Genomic DNA, 26,757 nt, shown 5'->3' with positions numbered 1-26,757 from the left:
GGGACTGTTGTTTCATTGCAATTCGCAATGAAACACTGCAGCATTACCTTTATCTCTAGGACCATGTTCCTTGGACTTACGATTAAATTGTCTCGGAATTTCTCTATCAGATACACTGCGTGTTCACACGTCTTTAATATACCGGCTTTGATTCATGCTGGAGTCTGGAGTGTCTATACCTAGAGTATTTCTAACCTGGAGTGCTGTAGTGTCTGTACCGAAGAATCATTTAAATCAACTAAAACAGAAAGCGTATTTTTTCCGGGCAACCATGCAGTGTCTGCCATTTGCACTAAAATTGTAGTCCCTCACTGACACAACATCCTGTTACTTCACACGTAGTTAAACTGATCTGCGCCCTCATTGTACTTCATTACGCAAATATATAGAGTTAAATACTAGTTTAATCCAAGTATCATGAAATATACTATTCAATTTTATAGAGCTATTGGGTCCTTGTTGCGCCCTTTGAAATGCACGAAGTTCGTCTGTTAAACAAATTTCATTTTTCTTTGAGAAGTTTACATCACATAAAGGACGAACAAATAAATTCGATGACGTTGAAATATCGATGCAATGAAGGGCGTTATTCACAACACATATAGTTTCGAAAAAAAATATCTAGCTTCAACATTAGATGTACAGCAGTTGGCAGAAAACATTTCCTTTCAACAAAACAAACACGCTTCATGAACACCAGCAAGTAACAAACCTTAAGGCGAGCACAAACATCGTTTAAGTAATGAAGATGACGAGCGTTCACTCCGCGGAGACATTCAGGAGTAGAGTACAACCAAAATTTTCTTATCTCTACACTCTGCAAGACCATATAAGTTCTTTGATTGCCGTGAAGGCATCCTCCACATCAGCCTTGCGCCGTCGGAGTGTTTGACGAGCCTGAGGATTGGCGCCGGGCTCGTGGCACAATCTTCAGCTGGATCGGTGGGTTGGGCTCCAGAAGGACCTTGCCTTTGGCGAAAGAAAGGGGAACCTGCAAGAAGCACGTGGTTGGCATACGTCACAATATTAGAAAAAAAAGCCGGCAGATCCCACGCATTGTGGGAATCGATGTAATGCGAAGCAGCCAACAACGAGCTGCATACATCGTCTTGTATGTCATTGAGGAAAATACGTGTCATGGTTTTCATGTTAACTCGTGTTACTTATGTTCGTCACACAGTCACGTCGCAAGATACCGATTTCGGTGTATATCAAGCTAGCGAAACGGCCGCCAGCGCGCCATGAGCGTGGCACGTAAGTCATGCTGTACATGACATGCGCGTCATGACTTTCATGTTAACTCGTGTTACTTATATTCGTCACAGTCACGTCGCAAGATACCGATTTCGGTGTATATCAAGCTAGCGAACGGCCGCCAGCGCGCCATGAGCGTGGCACGTAAGTCATGCTGTACATGACATGTGTGTCATGACTTTCATGTTAACACGTGTTACTTATGTTCGTCACACAGTCACGTCGCAAGATACCGATTTCGGTGTATATCAAGCTAGCGAAACGGCCGCCAGCGCGCCATGAGCGTGGCACGTAAGTCATGCTGTACATGACATGTGCGTCATGACTTTCATGTTAACTCGTGTTACTTATATTCGTCACAGTCACGTCGCAAGATGCCGATTTCGGTGTATATCAAGCTAGCGAAACGGCCGCCAGCGCGCCATGAGCGTGGCACGTAAGTCATGCTGTACATGACATGTGCGTCATGACTTTCATGTTAACTCGTGTTACTTATATTCGTCACAGTCACGTCGCAAGATACCGATTTCGGTGTATATCAAGCTAGCGAAACGGCCGCCAGCGCGCCATGAGCGTGGCACGTAAGTCATGCTGTACATGACATGTGCGTCATGACTTTCATGTTAACTCGTGTTACTTATATTCGTCACAGTCACGTCGCAAGATGCCGATTTCGGTGTATATCAAGCTAGCGAAACGGCCGCCAGCGCGCCATGAGCGTGGCACGTAAGTCATGCTGTACATGACATGTGCGTCATGACTTTCATGTTAACTCGTGTTACTTATATTCGTCACAGTCACGTCGCAAGATACCGATTTCGGTGTATATCAAGCTAGCGAAACGGCCGCCAGCGCGCCATGAGCGTGGCACGTAAGTCATGCTGTACATGACATGCGCGTCATGACTTTCATGTTAACTCGTGTTACTTATATTCGTCACAGTCACGTCGCAAGATACCGATTTCGGTGTATATCAAGCTAGCGAAACGGCCGCCAGCGCGCCATGAGCGTGGCACGTGTCATGCTGTAGATGACATATGTGTCATGACTTTCATGTTAACTCGTGTTACTTATGTTCGTCACACAGTCACGTCGCAAGATACCGATTTCGGTGTATATCAAGCTAGCGAAACGGCCGCCAGCGCGCCATGAGCGTGGCACGTAAGTCATGCTGTACATGACATGCGCGTCATGACTTTCATGTTAACTCGTGTTACTTATATTCGTCACAGTCACGTCGCAAGATACCGATTTCGGTGTATATCAAGCTAGCGAAACGGCCGCCAGCGCGCCATGAGCGTGGCACGTAAGTCATGCTGTACATGACATGTGTGTCATGACTTTCATGTTAACACGTGTTACTTATGTTCGTCACACAGTCACGTCGCAAGATACCGATTTCGGTGTATATCAAGCTAGCGAAACGGCCGCCAGCGCGCCATGAGCGTGGCACGTAAGTCATGCTGTACATGACATGTGCGTCATGACTTTCATGTTAACTCGTGTTACTTATATTCGTCACAGTCACGTCGCAAGATGCCGATTTCGGTGTATATCAAGCTAGCGAAACGGCCGCCAGCGCGCCATGAGCGTGGCACGTAAGTCATGCTGTACATGACATGTGCGTCATGACTTTCATGTTAACTCGTGTTACTTATATTCGTCACAGTCACGTCGCAAGATACCGATTTCGGTGTATATCAAGCTAGCGAAACGGCCGCCAGCGCGCCATGAGCGTGGCACGTAAGTCATGCTGTACATGACATGCGCGTCATGACTTTCATGTTAACTCGTGTTACTTATATTCGTCACAGTCACGTCGCAAGATACCGATTTCGGTGTATATCAAGCTAGCGAAACGGCCGCCAGCGCGCCATGAGCGTGGCACGTGTCATGCTGTACATGACATATGTGTCATGACTTTCATGTTAACTCGTGTTACTTATGTTCGTCACACAGTCACGTCGCAAGATACCGATTTCGGTGTATATCAAGCTAGCGAAACGGCCGCCAGCGCGCCATGAGCGTGGCACGTAAGTCATGCTGTACATGACATGTGCGTCATGACTTTCATGTTAACTCGTGTTACTTATATTCGTCACAGTCACGTCGCAAGATACCGATTTCGGTGTATATCAAGCTAGCGAAACGGCCGCCAGTGCGCCATGAGCGTGGCACGTAAGTCATGCTGTAGATGACATGCGCGTCATGACTTTCATGTTAACTCGTGTTACTTATATTCGTCACAGTCACGTCGCAAGATACCGATTTCGGTGTATATCAAGCTAGCGAAACGGCCGCCAGCGCGCCATGAGCGTGGCAGGTAAGTCATGCTGTACATGACATGTGTGTCATGACTTTCATGTTAACTCGTGTTACTTATGTTCGTCACACAGTCACGTCGCAAGATACCGATTTCGGTGTATATCAAGCTAGCGAAACGGCCGCCAGCGCGCCATGAGCGTGGCAGGTAAGTCATGCTGTACATGACATGTGTGTCATGACTTTCATGTTAACTCGTGTTACTTATGTTCGTCACACAGTCACGTCGCAAGATACCGATTTCGGTGTATATCAAGCTAGCGAAACGGCCGCCAGCGCACCATGAGCGTGGCAGGTAAGTCATGCTGTACATGACATGTGTGTCATGACTTTCATGTTAACTCGCGTTTTTATGTTCGTCACACAGTCACGTCGCGCAATACCAATTTCGGGGTAGATCAAGCTAGCGAACGGACGCCAGCGCTCCATGAGCGTGGCACCTAAGTCATGCTGTACATGACATGCGTGTCATGATTTTCATGTTAACTCGTGTTATTTATGCCCGTTACATAGTCACGTCGTAAGATGCCAATTTTGGTGTATAGAAAGCTAGCGAAACGGCCGCCAGCGCCCCATGAGCGTGGCACGTAAGTCATGCTGTACATGACATGCGTGTCATGATTTTCATGTTAACTCGTGTTATTTATGTTCGTCACACAGTCACGTCGCAAGATACCAATTTTGGTGTATATCAAGCTAGCGAAACGGCCGCCAGCGCACCATGAGCGCGGGATGTAAATCATGCTGTACATGACATGCGTGTCATGATTTTCATGTTATGACTAGTCATTTATGTTCGTCATACAGTCATGTTACGCCATACCAATTTTGGTGCACATTCGATGAACCAAGCGCCCAGGAGAGCACGAAGTCGTAGCCGTCTAGATAGATAGATAGATAGATAGATAGATAGATAGATAGATAGATAGATAGATAGATAGATAGATAGATAGATAGATAGATAGATAGATAGATAGATAGATAGATAGATAGATAGATAGATAGATAGATAGATAGATAGATACGCTCAAAGTCGCAGAAGTTCGCTAAGAAATGCTTCGCATTTAAAAGAGAAAAATCTGCCACAAAGACACCACTTGGAATCTGCTGTTATACAAGCAACAGATAATACACTGAACCGTAACGACGGAATCCTTCCTCATATGTACACTCGCCGCTTACGTGACGTTTTGTAGCCTACATAAACATCGCATAACATTCCCTCGATTCCATCATGAACAGGACTTACATCGTGAGAGCCGAAACGTCATTTTCTTATTCTTTTGGTGTTCCTCTTTTAGTTTCTAAAATGTTACTTCCCGACCGGACGTGTTTCCGAGAAAACCTACACTTCGAGACGAAAGTGCGTTCTACAATAAAAGAAGACTGTCGCGACAGTTTTATATGAAGATAGCGCGCTCAGGGTTAAGTTGTACATGGAAACGTATTTATAAATTCTAAATTGTGTTACATCGAGTATACTGCACTAGGCGATATTTTTTTCTTTTTTGTGGTTTTCTAGCCGGTAATGCATAGATTTTCGTTTTTTATGCTGCCTTTACCGTTCACCGCTTGGAAGTCAGCTACAATGAAGTATGTGCGGTTGCAGCTGTCAAATTCAGATAATGAGAGGGCCCAGCAAAGTAATCTCTATGGGAACCCTGAAAAGGCCGTGTCACGGCGTCTGCGATCATTCATCACTAAGGAAAAAAAAAGTTCACCGACAATTACGATACTGCCTAATGTGAATTCTGAGCGCAGCTTCGTATTGGGGCAACGCCAACTGTGTTTGAAGTTTTGGCTATCCGCAGTCGTAGCAATGTAACATTCGTTACACATTGCCACAGAAACTGCCAGAGCTCGAGTGCTACGCACACCGCTCTGTGCATTGCAGGTGTCGCGAACCAAGCGAAACGCCGACAGCCCCGTTACGACAAGCGAATTCAGCCGCAGTGCACGTGAAAGCTCTGCATGGGCACGAGCTCCGACTGAGGGGCCAGCGCGCCTGACGGAGGAAGAAAGCGAGGTTAGAGGACAGTGGCTCGCGATATCGACAGACTCCGCGTTCGCTTTCTTTCGTTCTCGTTCACTCTATGGGTAACGCCGCCGACGACAACGGCGAGGCCGTTCTACGCAGGAATGGGCGCCTAAGAGCTGCGCTGTAAAACGGCATGCATATATCTCTCTATATCTGAAGTATGACCAGAGTACTCGTCTATACAGCTTGGCTGTCTAACATGTACCCGTTGCTTATCTCCACAGGTCTGATTTATTACACGGAGAAGATATTCTCTGCTTTATTATATATAATACGATAACGAAAGTATGTTAAGGTGAACGTTTCTGGGCTTGTATTTAAAGCATAATCGTTGCTGAAGAAATATAGATGCTCATAATTCCCTTGGAAATACAAACTCATGTGAAGTGAGTGAAACTGATGTGACCTCAAGTGGTTTGTAGATTAATAATTATATTTGCCCACAAACATCTTTTTCTACACAGAAATGTCAAATGAACGCTTTACGATTAAGCGCTAAAATGGAGCACATTTTCATGTTTAACTCGAAAAAAATAAAGTGTGCTAGAATGAACATTTAATTAGAACCTAGTGCTTCCAAGCGGCACACCGACACAGGTATTTATGCAAAAACATACTGAGGCTATTTTCATGGTCAGCCAGAGATGGAATCGAAGACAACGTGACGAGCCCAAACACGACGTCACGTACGCGCATGAAAATCTAAACTTGTACATCCTATGAAGAATGAAATGGTTTGGAAACTGGCGTCCTTGGTGCGTAGGAATGAGGCTTAGTATGAAACTCTACATTCCTTTATGCACTCGTAACGAATTTCGCTTACGAGAAAGTTGGCGTGCCGTGTAGCATGTATGTAGGTACTTTTTTGCCTGGCCGTGGCTAAGCCTTATTAGGTGAGTTGTCAAATACCGCTGATGTTATGTTAACATGTGGGCACCTCTAAATAACGGTTGCAAGGTCTAACACGTGCAAGTGCTTCTTTAAGAGGAATATAGAATGCAAGCTTCTCATGCTACCGACTCCGAGATATCCTGCTCATTGAACTTGCCTGTGTTTCTGCGCAGGGTTCGAAAGTAACGTTCTGCAGGAGGCGGTAGAGAATGTACTTCACTTGCACCATGCCCATGCGCATGCCTATGCAACTTCGTGGACCCACTCCGAAGGGAAGATACGTGTAAGTGTTGATCGAATCCTTGTGCTCCGGCAAGAACCTGCAGGAATATAAATCACACATTTTGACTACGTGCTCCCGCTATCAACTGTCAGTCAACTCAAACGGAACAAGGCCATTTAAAATTTCTTTCGTGGCTCGAAGGTTGTTCGTTTAATATTTTGACATTAATTGTTTCTGCCTTGTCGCTATTTCGGTTTTGGGGATATTTTGCGACATTCATAAAACATCTGCATAATCGTTCAAGGAATGACGTGTTGCACAGCTGTTGGGATGTTGCAGCCGTTGGGATGTTACAGCTGTTGGGATGTTGCAACATCCCACAACTGTTGGGATGTTGCGAAATGTGTACGGTGAAAAGAAGAAAAAAAAAGAAATTATTTCCGCAGCAGAATTCACGAATTGTTTTGGCTGAACTAATTATATTTCTGTTATTGTAATTTCTTCATTCTACGAAATAGTCACCGTCCTCTGTGGCCGAATTCGCTCAATAGCTTAATACACGTATGTAACGCATCAAATAAAGAAAACCTGGAAAAACGCGTTCGCAGAAAGTACGGGTTAATGGCGGTAATGTTGCTGACCTCAGGCGTGTTAGCCGAAAATGCATGGATCTTAAGGAAAAACGCTCGTCAGCTATGATTGCGAAGCTACATTATCAGACATATATATCGCTTAATGCCAAAGCGCTGTTGCGTGATTTTATACCGTAGTCGTGAACAAGTTATCAATTCTAACAGTTCACAGCTACAGCACTTTCGATTTGCTGTATGAATTAACAAAAACTACAAAATAGTGCACTAGGTCCTCCAGCGGCATGTCATTTCCTAAGAACTAGCTTCGTGCGTGTTAGGCGTTAGTGCATTTTCCCGAAACAGTTGCACAGCTGAAAACCTTATTGAAATGACTTGACGGTTTTTCGTTTGAAGACTGCTTTTGCATCTCGTTCAACCACAGCCTTTCTTACCTTTCTGGCTTGAAGCTTTCTGGTTCGGGGAAAAATTCAGGGTCGTAATGCATCGCGTGTGCAGGAATCTCAACACGCATCCCTGGCGTGAAGCGGACTCCGGCAATCGTTGTGCTTCGCGAGCATATCCTTGTCAGCCTGAAATTTAAACAAAAAAAGCGTAATGGAGTTCGCTTCAGACATGTCCACATGCAGAAAGAATTTGGTAACCTTTTTTGTTTTACTTTGTCGCCACTCTGCTGGACATCACACGTGGCGAGGAGTATTGTACCGACTAGAAGATGCCTGCACTTTCTATATTGGCTTGTGGCAAATAAAGTGCATTAGGTTTCCTCTGAGAAATTCTGCGCAAACAAGCGGCTCATATCGACGCCCACCGCAGCACGGGCACCACATCACATAAGACACGACGACTACAACCCTGATCTGCTGGTATCCAAGGACAATGTCAATAATAATAACACACACACACACACACACACACACACACACACACACCACACACACACACACACACACACACACACACACACACACACACACACACACACACACACACACACACACACACACACACACACACACACACACACACACACACACACACACACACACACACACACACCACACACACACACACACACACACACACACACACACACACACACACACACACACCACACACACACACACACACACACACACACACACACACACACACACACACACACACACACACACACACACACACACACACACACACACACACACACACACACACACACACACACACACACACACACACACACACACACACACACCACACACACACACACACACCACACACACACACACACACACCACACACACACACACACACACACACACACACACACACACACACACACACACACACACACACACACACACACACACACACACACACACACACACACACACACACACACACACACACACACACACACACACACACACACACACACACACACACACACACACACACACACACACACACACACACACACACACACACACACACACACACACACACACACACACACACACACACACACACACACACACACACACACACACACACACACACACACACAGCATATGCAGTAAGAAAGCAGTAACTGTCAAGATATTAATGCGGTTAGTTGAATGTAAAGCTGAGTATTTGCTTTCACCAAAAGCGAAGAGAATACTGATGATTTCAGCTTCTTAAAATTCGTACCAAGTCCACAACTCGCTAAGAAAAGTTTTTGTAAATGAGGAACTAAGAAGCATGGGCCTTATTCATTACTCACTTATTGCCATAACTCTATTAGTATTTTTCTTTCACGCGACCGTGCCGCCACGTGACATATGTTGTTTAAAAACCCATATTTGTTCCGGAATAAAATTTCTGATTTATCATTCACCTGCATTATGCACCACTGCACTGCGTCTCTCTTAATGGTGTAAAGGCATGGCTTCGGTGTTAAAAAAAGTTATCATGTGACACAACGAATAGCATAGTTTCATTGAAAAGATTTTGAAATTGACACGAAAGCAATATTTACATGAGTATTTGGCGTTGTAAGTCAGCAATATTTGTTAGCACATTTATATCTGTTCTTAGCGCATCGTAAACCTTGATTATGATGGGTGGTTCTCTGCTGTGGATTTCTGTTAGTTCTCGCACGAAGCATTAATTTACTGCTGAGCTGACGACCCTGTCAAATTGACATAAGTTAACCAGCATTCTTATCGCAGTTTTGCTTGCTTGCGTCTACATATTCGCATTCAGCGTTTGAACATTCTGAATGTCTCTCAGAATTTAACGAGCCGCGGCGGCTGCATTTTCGATGGAGGCGAAAATGTTTGAGGCCCGTGTACTTAGATTTAGGTGCACGTTAAAGAACCCCAGGTGGTCGAAATTTCCGGAGCCCTCCGCTACGGCGTCTCTCATAATCATATCGTGGTTTTGGGACGTTAAACCCCAGATATTATTGTTATTATATCAGAATTTAACGAAAGAAACAGCGTGATAAGGCTGAAAAAAATGCCAGCGCTAATGACGAGAACACTGTATGCTGACGTCACTTTACATGGTTGCATAAGGTTAACTTACACTGACGTCGGCGAGTACATCCTCAGCGTTTCACTGACCACAGCATCGAGCAGCACCATTGACCGCAGAGACTCGTACGTTGCCTCGTCCTATTAGAAAAAAAGCAGAATGAAAAAAATGCATTATTTTAAAGCTATGAAGCGTGAGCGGTGAATAGACAATTATTAAAAATTTCGCTTATTTTACGCGCCCCAGGGCTTAATTGTGCATACAGAATCACAGTATGGCGAATTTCAGAAAACTTCCAGTATTATCGAGCAGTTTTTGCCCCTAGCAAGGAGAATGCTGCATAATCATTCACCTGAAACGCTCAGCTTTTTCTTTGATTTGTACATTCAGCAGCCATTGTGTTCGATTAAGGTACGCCTGAAAGGGGTGTCCATTTTTTTCTACGCACAAAACAGTTTGCTCATGACAACTTGAAAGTCGAAAGTGAAAGAGGTATATCCTGACAGCCCCTACACGCTCAGACAGCGTAACATTCAGGCTACGGAAACCTCTCACAGCTCAAACAATTAGAACTTGTGGATGCTGTAACGGTTTTTACAAATGAAGTCATCCTAGAAAATATTCTTGGGGGGCTATATGGAACTATGCATGTAGCCCAATACATGGATAGTAGAAAGTGTCCCACTGCACTTGTTTCTTATTTCAACGTCTGATGGAACACCTTCAACCTAATAATGTATGATAACACTTTATATCAATAAGCTTTATGCATTGTATATACACTATTTTTTGTATTTAGTATCTTTATATCATGTGTAATGTAACCACGCCTTATGTACTACCCTTACAGGTGTCTTTAAGGTAATGAAATAAACAGAAGATAGCTTGACCGCTTACGAATTAAATGTACTGCAGCAGATCAAGGAACCAATTTTTTTAACTGATATGAACATTTAAGTCCCTTCTCGTGGGAACGTGCATTTTTCGCCGATTTCAATTACTGGTGATACCCATTGCTACCGATGGACAGCGTCGGCTGACTTCCAGCAGGTCGACTATAACGTTTCCATTCATGCTGCTTGCCGTCGTCTCTCCGCGAAATGTGTTGCCGTCGCGACAGAATCGCCGGCTTCGGATAAAGGCGTTGGGATAAAAAAGGGCGCAGATAAGAGAGCCTTTTGTGATCCGGCGCTGTTCTTCCCGTGAAAAAGAAAAGCAGTCGTGCTCTCGTGTGTTTGACGTATATAAATATACTTGCCGCAGCGTCAACTTCATTTATCACCGCCTCTTGAATGTCTGGGTGCAGAGCCAGCGAATACGCCGCACAGGTCACAGTCAGAGCTATAGAGTCGCTCCCAGCGATAAACAGGCACATGCACTGAGCCGAGATGTCGTTCATTGCAGATTCTACAAACAAACGTTCGTAGGACGTCAAACAGTGATCGGGAACACTCTATGGGTAATGGAGAGAAATTGTGACGCGTGGCCTTGTCTTTTTGTATTTTTTACATGTATGGCAAGACAGACATGATGATAACGTTTGTAAGAGAGAAGCAAATTTTGTTAGAGCTTGTTTCTTTTATTGCTTCTTTTTATGTGTTTCATTTATTGTAATAATTTATGATCATATTCACAGGCAGCCAAATTCTTAAACTTAGAGGCAAGAAAGTATGCGCGCACTTTTTATTTATATATGAAAATACACGGGAAGGTCGGCTACGTTAGAGCCGACTGTCCCATCAAGATAATCATTAGTATTGAAGAAATCGCACAAAAGCTAGAAAAAAACTAGAGAAGATGAAAGAAGAAAAAAATAAAGAATAATTTGAAGCAAATTACACAAAGGCAACGTCGAAAGCAAGTGGATTCATTGTTCCTGCGCCAAGCAAATACAGCACGTAAGTAACAGCTACATTTGAAATGTTGATTTTTTACGAGAACGCAAACTTCGTTTTACTAACTTTCATATTAATGAAAAGAAATGATCCAAATAGCACATATTTTGAGAGAAATTAGCTGACGTAGCGAGCAACTTAGTTGTTAGTCGATTAGCGCGCTTTATCAGGGCAAATAACTCTGTAATTTGTGCACAGGCGTATAGGCTGCGCTTATCACCGGCCGAAGCTGTGGTACCAGAAAATGAGTGTATTGCGAAAACTTGCTTACCTACCCCTGTGCCTGAACCACCTCTTTCTTATGGGAGGGTATGGCCAAGAAGCCTTAAAGGCGCGTAAGCATACCTGACTTAATCGCAGCTAGAGCTCTCTCTATTTGCTGTAGTTACATCAGACAGAAATTGGGGCATCAACAACAGTCAAATGAGCGCGAACGAACTTCATTATCAAGTGCACGAGGATGGCTAAGAAAACTAAGCAAGGGTGAGCGCCTATATACGGTGGATATTTACAAATGTCGGAATGTTGCAGAAAGTAAAGCTTCACGCATTGTTCTAGTTGACAGAAACAACACAGGGGCTGTTCTACGAAAATGGGAAACTACCTGAAAGTTGGACACCTCCTTTCCCATTCTGCTGCATCTTAGTGTCCATGTACATTTGGAGTGCGTCATCATGTTTCTGCGCAAAGAAACACGTGGATATGCCATGATGAAGTAGCCCAAGAAAGAAGAGACAAGCAAAGTGCTACACATAAGGAGATAATTGTTGAAAAAAGGTCTATAATAAAAACTGCATCTACAATATTGCCACAGTCATTGTGGCGGTGGAAGAGGAGAATATTAAACATGTAGAGGATGCACATATGTGCTAATTTCCAACGATTTTATTGATAACACTAGTCCATTTCGACTCTGCCTAAATTAAGTGACCATCACTTCGTTAAGAGATCACTAATGACTTGAGCTACTGCTTTTCAGCTCAATCTAGACTCCTTTGAATTTTATTTCTCCCACTTTGTTCGGCGTACAAACAAAATACATCACTATCAGGGTTGCCAATGGTAGCTACTTTTCGCCAACTTGGCGAATTTGAGAGGCCCGTGGCGACCTAAAAGTATGAATGGCGACATGGCGAATTTTTGGCGATTTTCGGCATAGGTCTCCACTGAGTTATGCATCCTATGCTCAGTGTCTTCCCAACGAATGAGCGGCAACATTCTCTGTATTTTTCTTGGTTTTAGACCAACGAGTAGAATGTGCACATTACGCGTCATTCGGTATGTCCGTCCTGTAACTCGTGTGTGTCTCCTCAATTCATCTAGATGCCGGAGGTACTGGAAAGTCCCCCCAGCGACATTCTAGCAAAATGTAAGTCAGCGGACTGCCTTGCAAACCGCGAGGGGGCAGTGTTTGACTATCAGTTTATGCCTTTAGGTGCTTTAAGCTTCTCTAAAGTTTCGCTTCAGTAGGGGCTAGACGATGGGTTGGCCGCGTGTTCCGACCATTTGTTCCGCCAAAGCTCAAACTGTTTTGAATAGCTTGGCGACTTATTCACTGTTGCAGTACCCACAATTCAGCTCGTAAAGATTGTTTTGGAATAGCGAAGAGAGGCGGATACGCGGCTATTCGTGCAATAACAAAATATTTATTGAGGCATTTTCCACTTTCTCGGTGAGCTTGTGCAATGAAAACAATTGTTATATAATATTTTACATCGTCTACCTGCTCATTAATAACGCATCGGATTCACGCGTGTAGATATAGGTGACTTTAAGAAAGGGTCGGTGGCGTCCGGTATCATATTAGTTCACAATGAAAAGCTGTAAGACTCACTAATGATCGGTTCCTGTAAGAATTCTGTCGTGTTACCTTCAATAAACCTTTTAATAGTTTTAATTCATATAAGGGTACGTAAAGCTGCCTACAAACAACGCTTTCACGGTTTTCGCCCAAGGTTTACCACAATTTTACCTTTGAAACGAGCGGACAGGGATGGAACGATATCATGAGCGTTTCATTCATTCACCCTTGCGCCACGACACACATCTTGCGGCTAGTCGGAGAAGCAGCACCATGCACTCCCATGATGAAGCGGGCGATACGACTGGCATCGAGAAACGTCAATATAATTTCAGGGTCTTGGATGGTACTGTATTCTACGGGGCTATACGTGAGTGGAAATTTTTATTACTGGGTATGCCGCACATATCTAGAATGGCGACTTTTTTGGCGAAATTTGTACAAGAGCGGAACTTGTACAACGAAATTTGTACAAGAGTGTCCTCTAGCGGAACTCTCCGCCTTAATTGTCTAAGAAATTTTCTGCCCAAATTGATTCCCACGGCCTGTGAGTTCCCAAAAATGTGTGTTCCAGCAGGCCGGGGTTACCGCCAGAGCCCAAGGGCTTCTGGCCGCCATCCAGGCGTGGTTGCAACCCCCTACCTCCCCCCCCCCCGCCAGTCTGCCAGTAACTGAAATAAAAGTTATTTCTCTCTTGTTCTTTCGATTTGACGAGCGATAGAGTGCTTAAATATATTTAATTAAATGAACTGTAATAGACCTCGCTATCGAAACTTACCTCATTTTCTCGTAGTCTCCGTTCTATTAAGTGTTTAGTGAAATCCAGCGCATACTGAGAGTCCCCCTTGTTAGGAAATTCCACCCTAAACGCCTTGAAAAGTCTGGGGAGAGTGGCTGAAACAGAGAAAATAGGACAAAATGAAAAAAAAACAGCCTGGACAGAAAATAAGATGTCTGCACTTCAACTGCACAATAAACAGTAATAAAGCACAATGCTGATTCTTCACGGAGGCTCTCTGGAGACGCTCTGACAACAAAAGATTGCATGATGGACAGCGTCCAAGTTCTCAGGTTACTATACGTTTCCAGTTAGATATCTGACACAGAAGCAATTTGTCTAAATAAATGCCAGCAATGAATGCTTCCTACACAAGTGAACCACTGTTTTAGCGATATGCAGAGTTCAAAGGTGAACACTCTTCATCCACGAAAACATTCGTCGACGCCTTCAGCGATTGTATCTTAATTTAGCGCTGTTCGTCGCGGCACAGTAACTACAGTAAGCAAAAAGAGGTCAATGGCTACGTTCGTGTCAAGTGTGCTTCCTAGTGGCATGAGAATGATAACATTCTCAAGCGCAGACAGACGCTGTCGTCGACTGCGAGATTCTTTCATTGTCGTAAAGCCCGGTAGCTCGTTTATCTACTTATTTCAAATACTAACAAGGCCCGAAGAATTTGCAGAGAGGAGTGGCAAAATTTACAAGGGCATCTCATTGAACAAAAAGCGCGTAAAACATTAGATTTCAAGTTGTTAGAATCCGGGACGTGAGATAGAAGTAACAAGGTGGTTCCAGTCGACACTTGTTCTAGGGATGAAAACATTATTGAGTAAATTTGTATAGCAAGCAGGCACTGCTAGCAGTGGTCTGACATAGGTGACGTATACGTACGTGGATATAAGACTCCCAAAAAAACGCCAGGCCTGCGCTAAACCCGCAGCACAGTCACAGCGAAAGCTGGAAGAGCGGCGTTTCTAGAGTAGAGTAGAGTAGAGTAGAGCCTGGAAGCTGTGGCTCATACCCACACTGGGGGATTGGCCAAGAACCGGTTAGTTTTTAAAGGAAAAATTGAAATTGAAGTTCAAACTTTGTTTAATTAATACGAAAGAAGTATAAATGAATTAGAGTTAGAATTATACTACTAATAATAATATAGAATAGAATTGAATCAATAAAACCGATAATTTTGGGGAAAAATAGAAATAATATTTTGGGAAGGTAAAGTTTACAATCTAAATCTTTTTGAACCTTCAAGAAACTCCTGCAATGCATCAGCAATCTTCCCGTCACTGTGGCCCAGAGAAAAAGCCCCGAAAGACAGTATATTTTGTTCATTTAATTCTAATCTAAGCAGACGGAAAACAACACCTAAGGTATTTTTGCGCAAGGTAGAGTACCTCTTGCAGGAAATGAGAAAGTGCTTCGTTGTCTCATGTATTCCACAAAAAGGGCAATTAGGCGATGCTGCCAGACCAGCTCTGTGTAGATAAAAATTTAGATAGGGAGTTTGACAACGTAGTCTTGTGATTGCGACTTCTATTGCTCGTGATTGACATACTTTACTATTCCACTGATGATTTAAATGCTGGAATTCTAATATGGTCGTTAATGACGGTGCGGAAAATTCTTCTAACATCATTTTCCTCCTAAATCTAGCACCTGTAATGAATTTGGACGCGGGCAATACCTGAATTACCGGGCCATTCAATGATGACCTGGCTAGCGCGTCTGCCATTTCATTCATAAATATGCCCTTATGCCCGGGAACCCACACTAATTTGATGAACTTTATGTGCAGTGGAACTAATGATTTGAACGCATCCAAAACATACCAGTCCTCGTTTGCAGTGAGGGAGGAACATACTGATAGTGAGTCCGTCAAAATTATTGCGGAGCTTATTGATGCTTCTAATTTACGTAAGGCTAGACTGATGGCTAAAAATTCTTCTACAAAGATGGGCACAAAATCTGGAAGGCGAAGTGAAAACGACCAGTCTAGAGTAGGAGAGAAAATCCCAATTCCACATTTTTCTTCATTTTGGGAAGCATCCGTCGCTATCACTGTCTTAATTGGCATATCCTCCAGGTAATCACTTAATATATCGTTTAATAATCGGTATGACATTAGTTTTGCATTTTTTGGAAAAATGTCATCAAACTGTATTTTAATAGAGTTGTTACTATTACTGATTATACACAGATCATTAATTTGAACGTTTATTTTGTCAAGAAGGCTTTCTATAACTAAAATTTGGGGCTTATGAAATCGCGGCCAATATAATCCAAAATACAAGTCAGGACGTGCAATAAAAACTGTTTCGGAACGTCTAACGGAGGATTCATACAGCCTTAGAAATGCCTGTACTGCTAACAATTTAAACCGGGTAGCAAGTGAGGGGAGTCTAGCTTCCATATACAGGACCTTTATTGCAACAAATTTAGGAAGACCTAGGCATAATCTAGAGCCCGTTAAGCTCTCTTGGGGCTACAATGCAAGTACACTAGAAAGGTACCCACTACGCCATAAATCACAATTTTTGTGAAGTTTGGAAGCACCTACTAAGCCATTATTCGTCATTCTGCGGAGAAGCGAGGCACCAGCTACACGTCTGTAAGGAATTATGTGCACTTTGTTCACGCGACGACTCATGACGATGAAGAATTATGGCTCAGCCCTTTGTAATGGGTTGGCATCTTCAAACGGCCCACCAGTTATGCAATTTGCATTGGGTGACGCCCGGTCGCTATTTCCCACTCCCGTCATGCTGTATAACATACGTTGACGTGGGAAAGAGACGGGGGGGGGGGAGCGAAGAACTTTACTGAGACCCCGAGGAAATGGATCATGCGCTTATGGGCTTCTTTGGCAACCAATACAAATGCCCTTGCGAGGAACCCACTACGCTATAAATCATTGTAATTTTACTGAGACCCCGAGGAAGTGGATCATGCGCTTATGGGCTTCCTTGGCAACCAATACAAGTGCCCTTGCGAGGAACCCACTACGCTATAAATCATTGTAATTTTTGAGAAGTAGGGCAGCAGGCACTCTGCCATTTTTCGTCATTCTACGGAGAGCGTTGGTACCTGCTAAACCCATGTAAGGCATTACGCGCAATTTGTTGATGCTGTGCCTGATGACGATGTAGAATTATGGCAGGGTCCTTTGTAATGGATTGGAAGCATTCAACAACATACTCGTTGCGCATTTCGCAGTGTGTGACGCCTGGTTACATAATTCGCGTTGTGCGACGCTTGGTGCTTATTTTACTCTTCTACCACGCCATATTGCATATGCTAATGTGGTTCCTTCCCGACATGAAGCCTGTATAAGACCTTTTAGCAAAGCATTTTCAAGCACCGGCATGGCTCAGAGGTTGAATACTGGGCTCCCACGCAGAGGACCCAGGTTCGAACCTCATTCCATCGTGGAATTTTTTTCTTAGTTTTTTTTCTTATTTCGAGCGATACTGGTTACGGACACCGGCGGCGGCGGCGGCGGCAGCGGCGGCGGCGGCGGCGGACAACTACGGCGCCAAAAACGGCCGGTGAAATGATCTCATAACAGCTTTCGCTGTAAAACTGGGTTATGATAACTTTTACGAAAGTCATAAGCGGAACCCTTTCGGCGCTTTCAAAGATTGGACGGGTTTCAACTGGACCTTATCGATGTGATATATATGTATGGCGTAACTGGAAAGGCCAAGAGGAGTGACTCGATTTTGAGTGCTTTCGTGAGGGTTAACTAGGTACACTGTCCGTTGGCCAGAGTGACAAATGAAGCTTTAGTCTAGCGAGTGTTTTGTAATGGGTGATCCTAGGGTAAGTCCACGCAGAGCTGAAGTTAAGGCGCAGGTAGCCAAGCGTGTGGTTATCGTTGTTGGAAAGACAGTCGACATGGGTGTTTCAGGATAGGTATTTAGTAACTTGAAGACGAAGGTACTTCAAGAATGTCACAGGATACAAAAAAATGAAGGCATTAGCGTAAGTAGAAATAATGTTACAGTTAGTCATGTCATGTCATAGATAACCACTTTCTCTACACTGATATAGAACTGAAGTATTACAGTAATCAATGAAGAATGCAGTTGCACTAGACACCCTTGTCGAAAACGTGATAATGGATGAACTTTAATGGATGCATGAAAAATGTACTGATGCTTTAAGGTCGCTTATATTGCGCGCATTTCTTTATCACCTGATTGACAATGTAAATGTGGTCTATTTTAGAGCAGCCTGCACGAAATCCTGCTTGGTCCTTCGGTTGAGTGATTTTTATGGTGGTGCTAATTCTATCAGCAATTACTTTGGTAAATGCCTTGTAGGCAACGGACAGCAAGCTGATGGGCCTGTAGTTCAAGTCCCCTTTCTTACGGATTAAAATGACGTTGGTATTCTTCCGAAATTCTGGTAAGCTCACACTCAAGAGACACTGCGTATACAGAATGGTCAGTTTTCCTAGAACAATCTGTCCACCGTCTTTCGACAGATCTGCTGTTACCTGAGCCTCACCAGCTACTTCGCCCCTCTGAATTCCTTCAAAAGCTTTCTTTACTTCCGCTGGCGTTACTGGTGGGGTGTCTGATTCTTTTGGACTATTACTTCTTCCATTACCATCCTGGTTGTCCGGCTATCATACATATCTCTGTAGAAATCTTCCGCTACTGGATAAATAAGAAGTTTGCGGTGTCATGTGGTCGCAGCAAGCGCAGGACCGGGTTTACTGAAGAGACGTGGGAGAGAAGTTTCACCAGCAGTAGGCGTAGTAACAATGATGACAATGATGATGACGAAGGTTGCCAGCACTCACTCATCATGAGTAGTCTCCAGCCTCCAGGAGCACTCAGGAAGCCGCTGTAGCATTTGAGCATTGGATGCTCAGTGTCGACGTGGCTGTCAATGTCCAGGTCAAAGATGAGTGATGTGTACAAGTCCATGGCCGACTTTTCCAGCAATCTGGTGAAGACAGATTTGTACAAATGTGGGCTCTGGAGCTTGTCATCTTACGTACTTATTATATTCAAATAGCAACAGGCTTGTCTAGCACGTTTCGAACGTGGGGCTTTTAGTGGAGTGCGTCAGGTTTACACCTTTAACAAGTAAAGCTGACAAACACATAGGAGAGGAGCAGCATAAATAAAATTCCTTAGTACTGCGAAGTAACGAAAGGGTTGCTGCTTAAATACAAAGTCAGCTTCTGGCATTCAGACAACAGCCGAAGTATGGAGCTTGTCATGTATTAATTGCTCTAGCAGTTTCAGCACTCAGTTGGGCTGTATTAAAATTCAAAAGAACATTACTCACTGACAGAGATTTGCTGGCTGCCGTGTATTAAGCTTCGTCAGCAGCAATTTCGTAAACCTGTCCATTGTCTTCGTCATCTTTGGCACCATCTAAAAATTTGCGATAAAGACAAAATAACTTGTTTTGCAGGGGTCAAAAAAATCTCGAATGTTAATGCACGTTGGCTGGCCACTCTAGCCGAACCTACCGATTTCAATTTGGCCGTGGTGAACATCGGAGACAGCGAACTACGTGTATTTTTCCACTCTTCGTTTTGCTGGTGCAAGACCATTTGATCCCAAAGGGTATTTCCCGATACTTTGTCATCCTGGTGGTGTCGAATAACAAGGTAGAAAGCAAATGAACTCAATTTTTTGTAATCAAAACCACGAGGTCAAAATACAATCAAACCAAAGAGAACACAATGAAAAATAAGTTAAATAACTGTGTTTTCAACTAACATACAGAAGCAAGAGGAAAAAAATCGAAGTGCAAGAATAGAAAACAGGCGACGTGAAGTAAAGTCACATTCGGACATTATGCACACATAATAAGAAAAAAGTAACTGATGGTAATTCGCTCGTTGTATTTTTACATTTACATGAAAAGTTTTTCCCTGTTTGAACTTTTGCGCTATAATTTCAAGTGCAGGTTGTTTTTTGTCAGTATCATCTATGTATCTATCTATTACTAGTATCATCTTTACAGCTGTCTATCCATGCATATTATGTATCCATTCTACTTTTCTAGGAGATTGAAACAGATTTAGAGGGGCCCCAAAATTTTCGGGCGCTATGAGTGAGCCGGAGCAAAGAATACAGCGAGAGTGCATAAGAACGCAAAAGGCGTACGAAGGAGCTGAAATTTTGGGGACTCAAAAATATTTTTGGACTATTTGCTTCAGACTTGCAATTAAGGACGTTGACGAGTTCCAATAGAGGCGACATCACTATTGGTTTTTAAACAATTTTGCTGCGAAAACTAGTAATAAATCTCGCAAACATATGAAGTTCCGTAATATGTATAAATAATATTGTTTACTTCTTTTTTTTTCCTCAGTTTGCATTTGCATTGATCGCTCTTTGTAAAACAAAACAAAATGTATCCCCCCCCCCTCACTAAATGTTCCCCCGTGGAACCCGTGAGGTACTTGTATAAATAAATAAATAAATATCACCCCGCCTAACTTGTGTGGAATTGTCTTTTTTGGACAACGTTGCAACTTTTGGGCCCTAGATGTCTTCAGCATGTCTAAATAGAGTAATCAATGTAATTGAATGTATGTCTCTCTGTTTAGTATTTTCATGATTGATATGACCCAAATGTCCTGTGAATTTTCTTAACTCACTCTCTTTACCTCATTATCTAGATTCGTGCATTGTCCGCGTGCTTAAATGTTGCATACATAATACCTGACATTTCGTAGAGTCATGAAGTCAAGTGAACGGAGTCAAGCAAACCTTAGAAACTGTTGAATATGCGAAATACATCGTTAGAAAATTAGGGGCCTCTTTTTCTGCTGTAGTGCTAGGGAACCAGTTGTGTGCATCTACTTTATTATTTCACAAGTCCGCATTTCCCTGATACTCGCTGCTATAAGTTTTCATCCGCAGATTTGTCAGGCAAAAAGTGGGTTTGAAAGGTCGTTTCTCAAACATACAAGACAGTTTCCGCAGCAGAAACTCTCGTAATTGAACACCAATCGTTCAATTTATCGGGCGCATTTAAAGTAGTGCTCACGTAGCGATATACCATCTTCAACATCAAACCTCATGGGCAAAAGGAGGTGAAAACCAATACGCACCGACTTGTTGACAAATGACTTAAAATCTTTGACGCAAATTTCTCTCAGCACATCTGGGTCAGAGACAACGAGGCTTGGTATGAGGCCCTGGTATGACCTGGAATGTTATAGCGTATGTTCGTTCTTTTTCGTTGGAATATTCAATTTGTCGTCACAGGTAAACATCTTGCGGCAGAGCAAATAAGAATTGAAGACAAGTGACCATCGAAGTAGCGTGATACACTACATAAAATGCAAATTTATGAATAAGCTTTTCAAAATTAAGTGTGCATTTCGTTAAACACCCCGGTGGTAAGCGTCTATCTATAGATATAAATATAACACATATCCTACGCGAGGCGTTTATTTAATTGCTTTAGTTCAAGCTCCTCACGTATGAATGAAAATGCGTTGTGTTAGCATGCTTGTAATTTGACATTAATCATGCTTTCACACTGCAACAAAGGCGTAAGGGAAAGTTCTGTTCGCGGATGTTATTTTAACAAGCTTAATTGTCATTCATGCTAAGACGACAAATGGAGGAAGGTGGCCGAGAATTTGTTGATACAGTTGTTGAACCGGACCTGTTACTTGTACCAAGAATACAATGCCGCCTCGAGAACACCTTATCAATATCAATGAAGCCCACGTTGCAAAGTGTTTAAATTAAAGGTTTCAATAGGCAGTCCTTTTGCTTCCTTCTCAGGATTTCGATTTCATCACATGAACTTCCTTTACATGATTGCTAGAAAATAAAAACACCGGGATGTTTCAGTAGCAACGAATAAGATAGCCTTAACGGACCACATACTGCTCACTTGGAAAATTTCAGTATCCCAGAATAGGGGGTTTCGCTGCAGCCGATGTTTCGACAAGCAGGCTTGTATTTTTCAAGGCAGCAAATTGACAAGGACAAGTCTGCTTTTCGAAACGTCGGCTCCAGCGATACCCACTGTTGAAAGATTTTTTATGTCTTCAAGCTTTCATCTTCCCCTGAACTCGTGCCTTATTTGGATTGGAACATTTATAGATACGATATACAGGATACCTGCATTGTCACCTTATTCAAGGGAAAGTGGAGCAGAATAGTGTTCTCTTTTTACTCTTCAGGCAATGTGAGCTGAGGCGTGCAATCGGCAGAGAACCAGAAAGTGACTCGCCACGGTGGGCTAGTGATTATGATGCTCGACTGCTGTCCCGAAAGTCACTGGATCGAATCCCGACCGCGGCGGAAGCATTTTCGATGGAGACGAAAATGCTTGAGGCCCGTGTACTTAGATTTAGGTGCAAGTTAAAGAACCCCAGGTGGTTGAGATTCCCGGAGCCCTCCACCACGGCGTCCGTCGTAATCATATCGCGGTTTTGGGACGTCAAACCCCAACAATTATTGTTAGAACCCGAAGACGCTAAAACGTCTTCGCCCTAATTTCAAGCTACCTTGAGTCGAGAATGTACGAACCCGTATATCCGGCCATAACGCTTGTAATTTCGGAGTGCAACTTTATTGAGCTCCTGTAAAAGGAAACAAGACAGTAAGTTTTATCACTACGCGATCTTTTGCTTAAGGCTTAAAAAAAGTAATACAAGAAAACATGTTGCCACGGATACCAGATAAAATAATTTTCTGTAAGCAGCTGCTACAAACATGCTGTTCCTTCCAAGACGCATTACTGTCACATCATAATTACGTTTTATTAAACAATTTCATTTTAATCTACAAAGTGAATTGCCCAAGAGCATGTTTGCAATATACGTTGGCTACATCGAGAAGCGAATACTATTGCAGTAAGTTTCAAATTCAGCATTGCTCTTTGTCAAGCATCGTCATTCCATAAGACCGAAAAAATATTGCGCGAAATTAACAGGCATCGTCGGTGACAGCGTAGGCGCTTATATTATGCGTTTCCTGACTATATTAAAAATCAAAGACTAATTGCGCTAACTTCGGTGTTAGTTACAGGCAAGATATATACTTACTCCCGTGAAGTTGTCGCGAACTGCTCGGATGTACTCAAAGAAAGACAAGTAAGGAATGCCCTTCCCTTTCCAAAATGTAAAGGTCTTTGCGAGAATTCTGGAACGTAAAAAGAAAAAGATGATGGTTAGTGCAGCTAAAAATCTGTGTGAATCGCAGGCATTGTCAGCAGAGTGCTGCACCTGTCTTCTATTTTGTGTTTGTCTTTTTCTTGCACTTTTAAAGAATTGTAGGATGTAGTCTAGTTTCACGTGACGAAAAAGGCCCCGCCACGTAAAAGGGAGTTGAGAGCCATTTTCTGTTAAGGGATACCCAAAGTGGCATACAAATTTTGACAAATGCTCAGAAACGTTGAATCATATACGCACGACTTCAATGCTTGGGTAGGCATACGTTTGAGATTTCTGGGGTCGAATGATAAGGAACGAACTTTCGTTTGCTGGAATTTGCATGTATGTGTGTGCGATCAATCATGATGACATTTCAGTGTCTATATTTCAAGAGCAATAATTAGCGACGGAAAAGCAATTGGCGCCAAATTCAAATTAGCCCCAATGTATGACCGCGCTTACGTTTCATTCTTGTTCCCGTTATTAAATCAGGACACCTCCTTGCTTCTGTAGGAAAGCACTTGTTGAGGAGGAGCTCGCTTTTGACGTAGTTGTTTCCGGATCTTGAATAGCTATCTACTTCACTTATATTCAGTTAAAAAGAACTTTAGCTGCCATGTTATCTAGTATTTCAACAGATAAGTTGTGAATCAAAGAAATCAGAACACGATCCTCCTACTAACACCAACTCGACCGATTGCACGAACTTCATCTTGTCAGTGCCAATTGATGTGATGCCATGTGCAATCATGTCCAACATGTGAATGTTGGGTATATTGAGTATACAGCTTCCTCTGTCCTGATTCGATTAAATTCACATTGCATACTATTCCCTATGCCAGCAGTAGTCCATCAAGTATTTACTCTGCTCGGTATAGTATAAAAACGTGAAGTAAAATATTTGTACGTTCGTATAACATGAGGATGAATACTGTTTGCCTTTTTTCCTGATATGTGCGCTGTGAATAATTCAATTATCAATAAAATTTCGTCCAAGAGAAAAGTGTCTCTCAGAAATTAGCTGTACCTTGTCCTGCGTTAAATGTAGGAAATCTGCTGCAGCCAAATATGTTCGATGCTTCTATGCCTGCACTAATACACCAATGACCACTATTTTCGATTTGAGTGGTTGGGTCATTGTAATTCATTTTGCCGTGTATCATACCAATCAATAATAGAGTAATCAGTAATGTGAGAGGAGTTTCAAAGTGGCCCAGTGTACGAGCTTACACGAAGATCTATCTTACGTTTCGGTATCGCTCAGAGTGTTTTGTTTACTTTTCAACAACGCCTGCAGTCCCGCAAGATGTTTGCCTGTGTCCCGTGGCACAGTATCATATCGTCAATGTCCAATGTCGTCTATCGCCTTCATTTTTTGTTTTACAGCGAAAGCTGTTATGAGATCATTTCACCGGCCGTTTTTGGCGCCGTAGTTGTCCGCCGCCGCCGCCGCCGGTGTTCGTAACCAGTATCGCTCGAAATAAGAAAAAAAACGAAATAAGAAAAAAACTCCAGGATGGAACGAGGTTCGAACCTGGGCCCTCTGCGTGGAAGCCCAGTATTCAACCTCTGAGCCATGCCGGTGCTTGAAACTGCTTTGCAAAAAGGTCCTATACAGGCTTCATGTCGGAAAGGAACCACATTAGCATATGCAATATAGCGTGGTAGAAGAGTAAAATAAGCACCAAGTGTCGCACAACGCGAATTCTGTAACCAGGCGTCACACAATGCGAATTGCGCAACGAGTAGGTTGTTGAATGCTTCCAACCCATTACAAAGGACTCTGCCATAATTCTTCATCGTCATCAGGCACAGCATCAACAAAGTGCGCATAATGCCTTACATGCGTATAGTAGGTACCAACGCTCTCCGTAGAATGACGAAAAATGGCACAGTGCCTGCTGCCCTACTTCTCAGAAATTACAATGATTTATAGCGTAGTATGTTCCTCACAAGTGCACTTGTATTGGTTGCCAAGGAAGCCGATAAGCGCATGATCCACTTCCTCGGGGTCTCAGTAAAATTACACTGATTTATAGCGTAGTGGGTTCCTCGCAAGTGCACTTGTATTGGTTGCCAAGGAAGCCCATAAGCGCATGATCCATTTCCTCGGGGTCTCAGTAAAGTTCTTCGCCCCCCCCCCCGTCTCTCTCCCACGTCAGCGTATGTTATACAGCATGACGGGAGAGGGAAATAGTGACCGGGCGTCACCCAATGCCAATTACATAACTGGTGGGCCGTTTAAAGATTCCAACCCATTACAAAGGGCTGAGCCATAATTCTTCATCGTCATCAGTCGTCGCGTCAACAAAGTGCACATGATGCCTTACTGACGTGTAGCTGGTGCCTCGCTTCTCCGCAGAATGACGAATAATGGCTTAGTAGGTGCTTCCCAACTTCACAAAAATTGTGATTTATGGCTTAGTGGGTACCTTTCTAGTGTACTTGTTTTGTAGCCCCAAGAGAGCTTAACGGGCTCTAGAAACGCTGCTCTTCCAGCTTTCGCTGTGACTGTGCTGCGGTTTCAGCGCAGGCCTGGCGTTTTGTTTTCTTCTTTGCTGTTACTTCGACACGTGCGAAGATGTTTCTGGGAATCGCTACAAATCAGTGTCCCTAATCGCGTGCGATTCAAGGTGCGATGCTTACCCGACTATGAGAAAGACGATGCTGAGGAGGACGAGCAGGATGGCGTGCAACATGGTGGCTCCTGGGGCCGTACTCTCGGCTCGGCGAGTTTGACAGTTCTGTGCGCCCGAGAGAGCAAGGAGGGGGATGTCCCCTGAAAGCCCCGAGGGAAACAAAATAAAAGATTAGGCGCGTGCGATTCTTTTGCGCTTTTTGCATTCTCTTCGATAAACGAGCCGGTCATCGCGATAAGCAACCGGCGGAGAAGCCGAGTCGGAGAGATAAGCGAGTCCCGAGCGCGTCCTTGCAGCACGTGCGGTGAATGACGCGGCAAATTGTCCGAGCTATACACAAGAGCAGCGTCTGCGATGTGTTGCGCAACCTGTTTTCATGAGACGTCACAGATAGCGAAGAAGGGTTTTCCGTGTTTTCACTCGGCCTCCAATCAGGCATGCCACGTGCCACCTTCTGAGGGCTCGTAACACTACTTCAGGTCAACATCGCACGCCTTACCTACAGCCCTGGTCTGGACAAGTGCACTGCGTACGTCGATAATGTTTCAATGGCAGTGTATAGTAACGGCTGAGAAACACTTCAAAGGGAGAGAAGGGAGAACAAAGGCAGGACTATTTATTAGATGTCGTTTATTGTTTTTTCCCCCCTGGA

At 43.5% G+C, this 26,757-nt stretch overlaps 1 protein-coding gene across 1 annotated transcript; it reads right to left on the bottom strand.

The window, feature by feature from the left end:
- Positions 1-814: 814 nt before the first annotated feature.
- On the bottom strand, positions 815-26,245 carry LOC119390063 (cytochrome P450 3A41). The gene is made up of 14 exons (XM_049415202.1): positions 26,113-26,245; positions 23,359-23,455; positions 22,841-22,893; positions 21,403-21,499; positions 19,807-19,926; positions 19,620-19,708; positions 19,126-19,271; positions 14,313-14,428; positions 12,338-12,413; positions 10,965-11,245; positions 9,890-9,978; positions 7,753-7,890; positions 6,663-6,825; positions 815-991 (listed from the first exon to the last, which is right to left on the bottom strand). The coding sequence occupies exons 1-14, from the start codon at positions 26,163-26,165 to the stop codon at positions 866-868; spliced, it is 1,644 nt and encodes a 547-aa protein (XP_049271159.1). The 5' UTR covers positions 26,166-26,245; the 3' UTR covers positions 815-865.
- Positions 26,246-26,757: the final 512 nt, after the last annotated feature.

This window comes from Rhipicephalus sanguineus, chromosome 4 (assembly GCF_013339695.2).
Source record: "Rhipicephalus sanguineus isolate Rsan-2018 chromosome 4, BIME_Rsan_1.4, whole genome shotgun sequence".
In the NCBI taxonomy this organism is placed as follows: Eukaryota; Metazoa; Arthropoda; class Arachnida; order Ixodida; family Ixodidae; genus Rhipicephalus; species Rhipicephalus sanguineus.
Note: the sequence above shows the minus strand (reverse complement) of the source record. Positions and strands in the feature narration are given on the sequence as shown.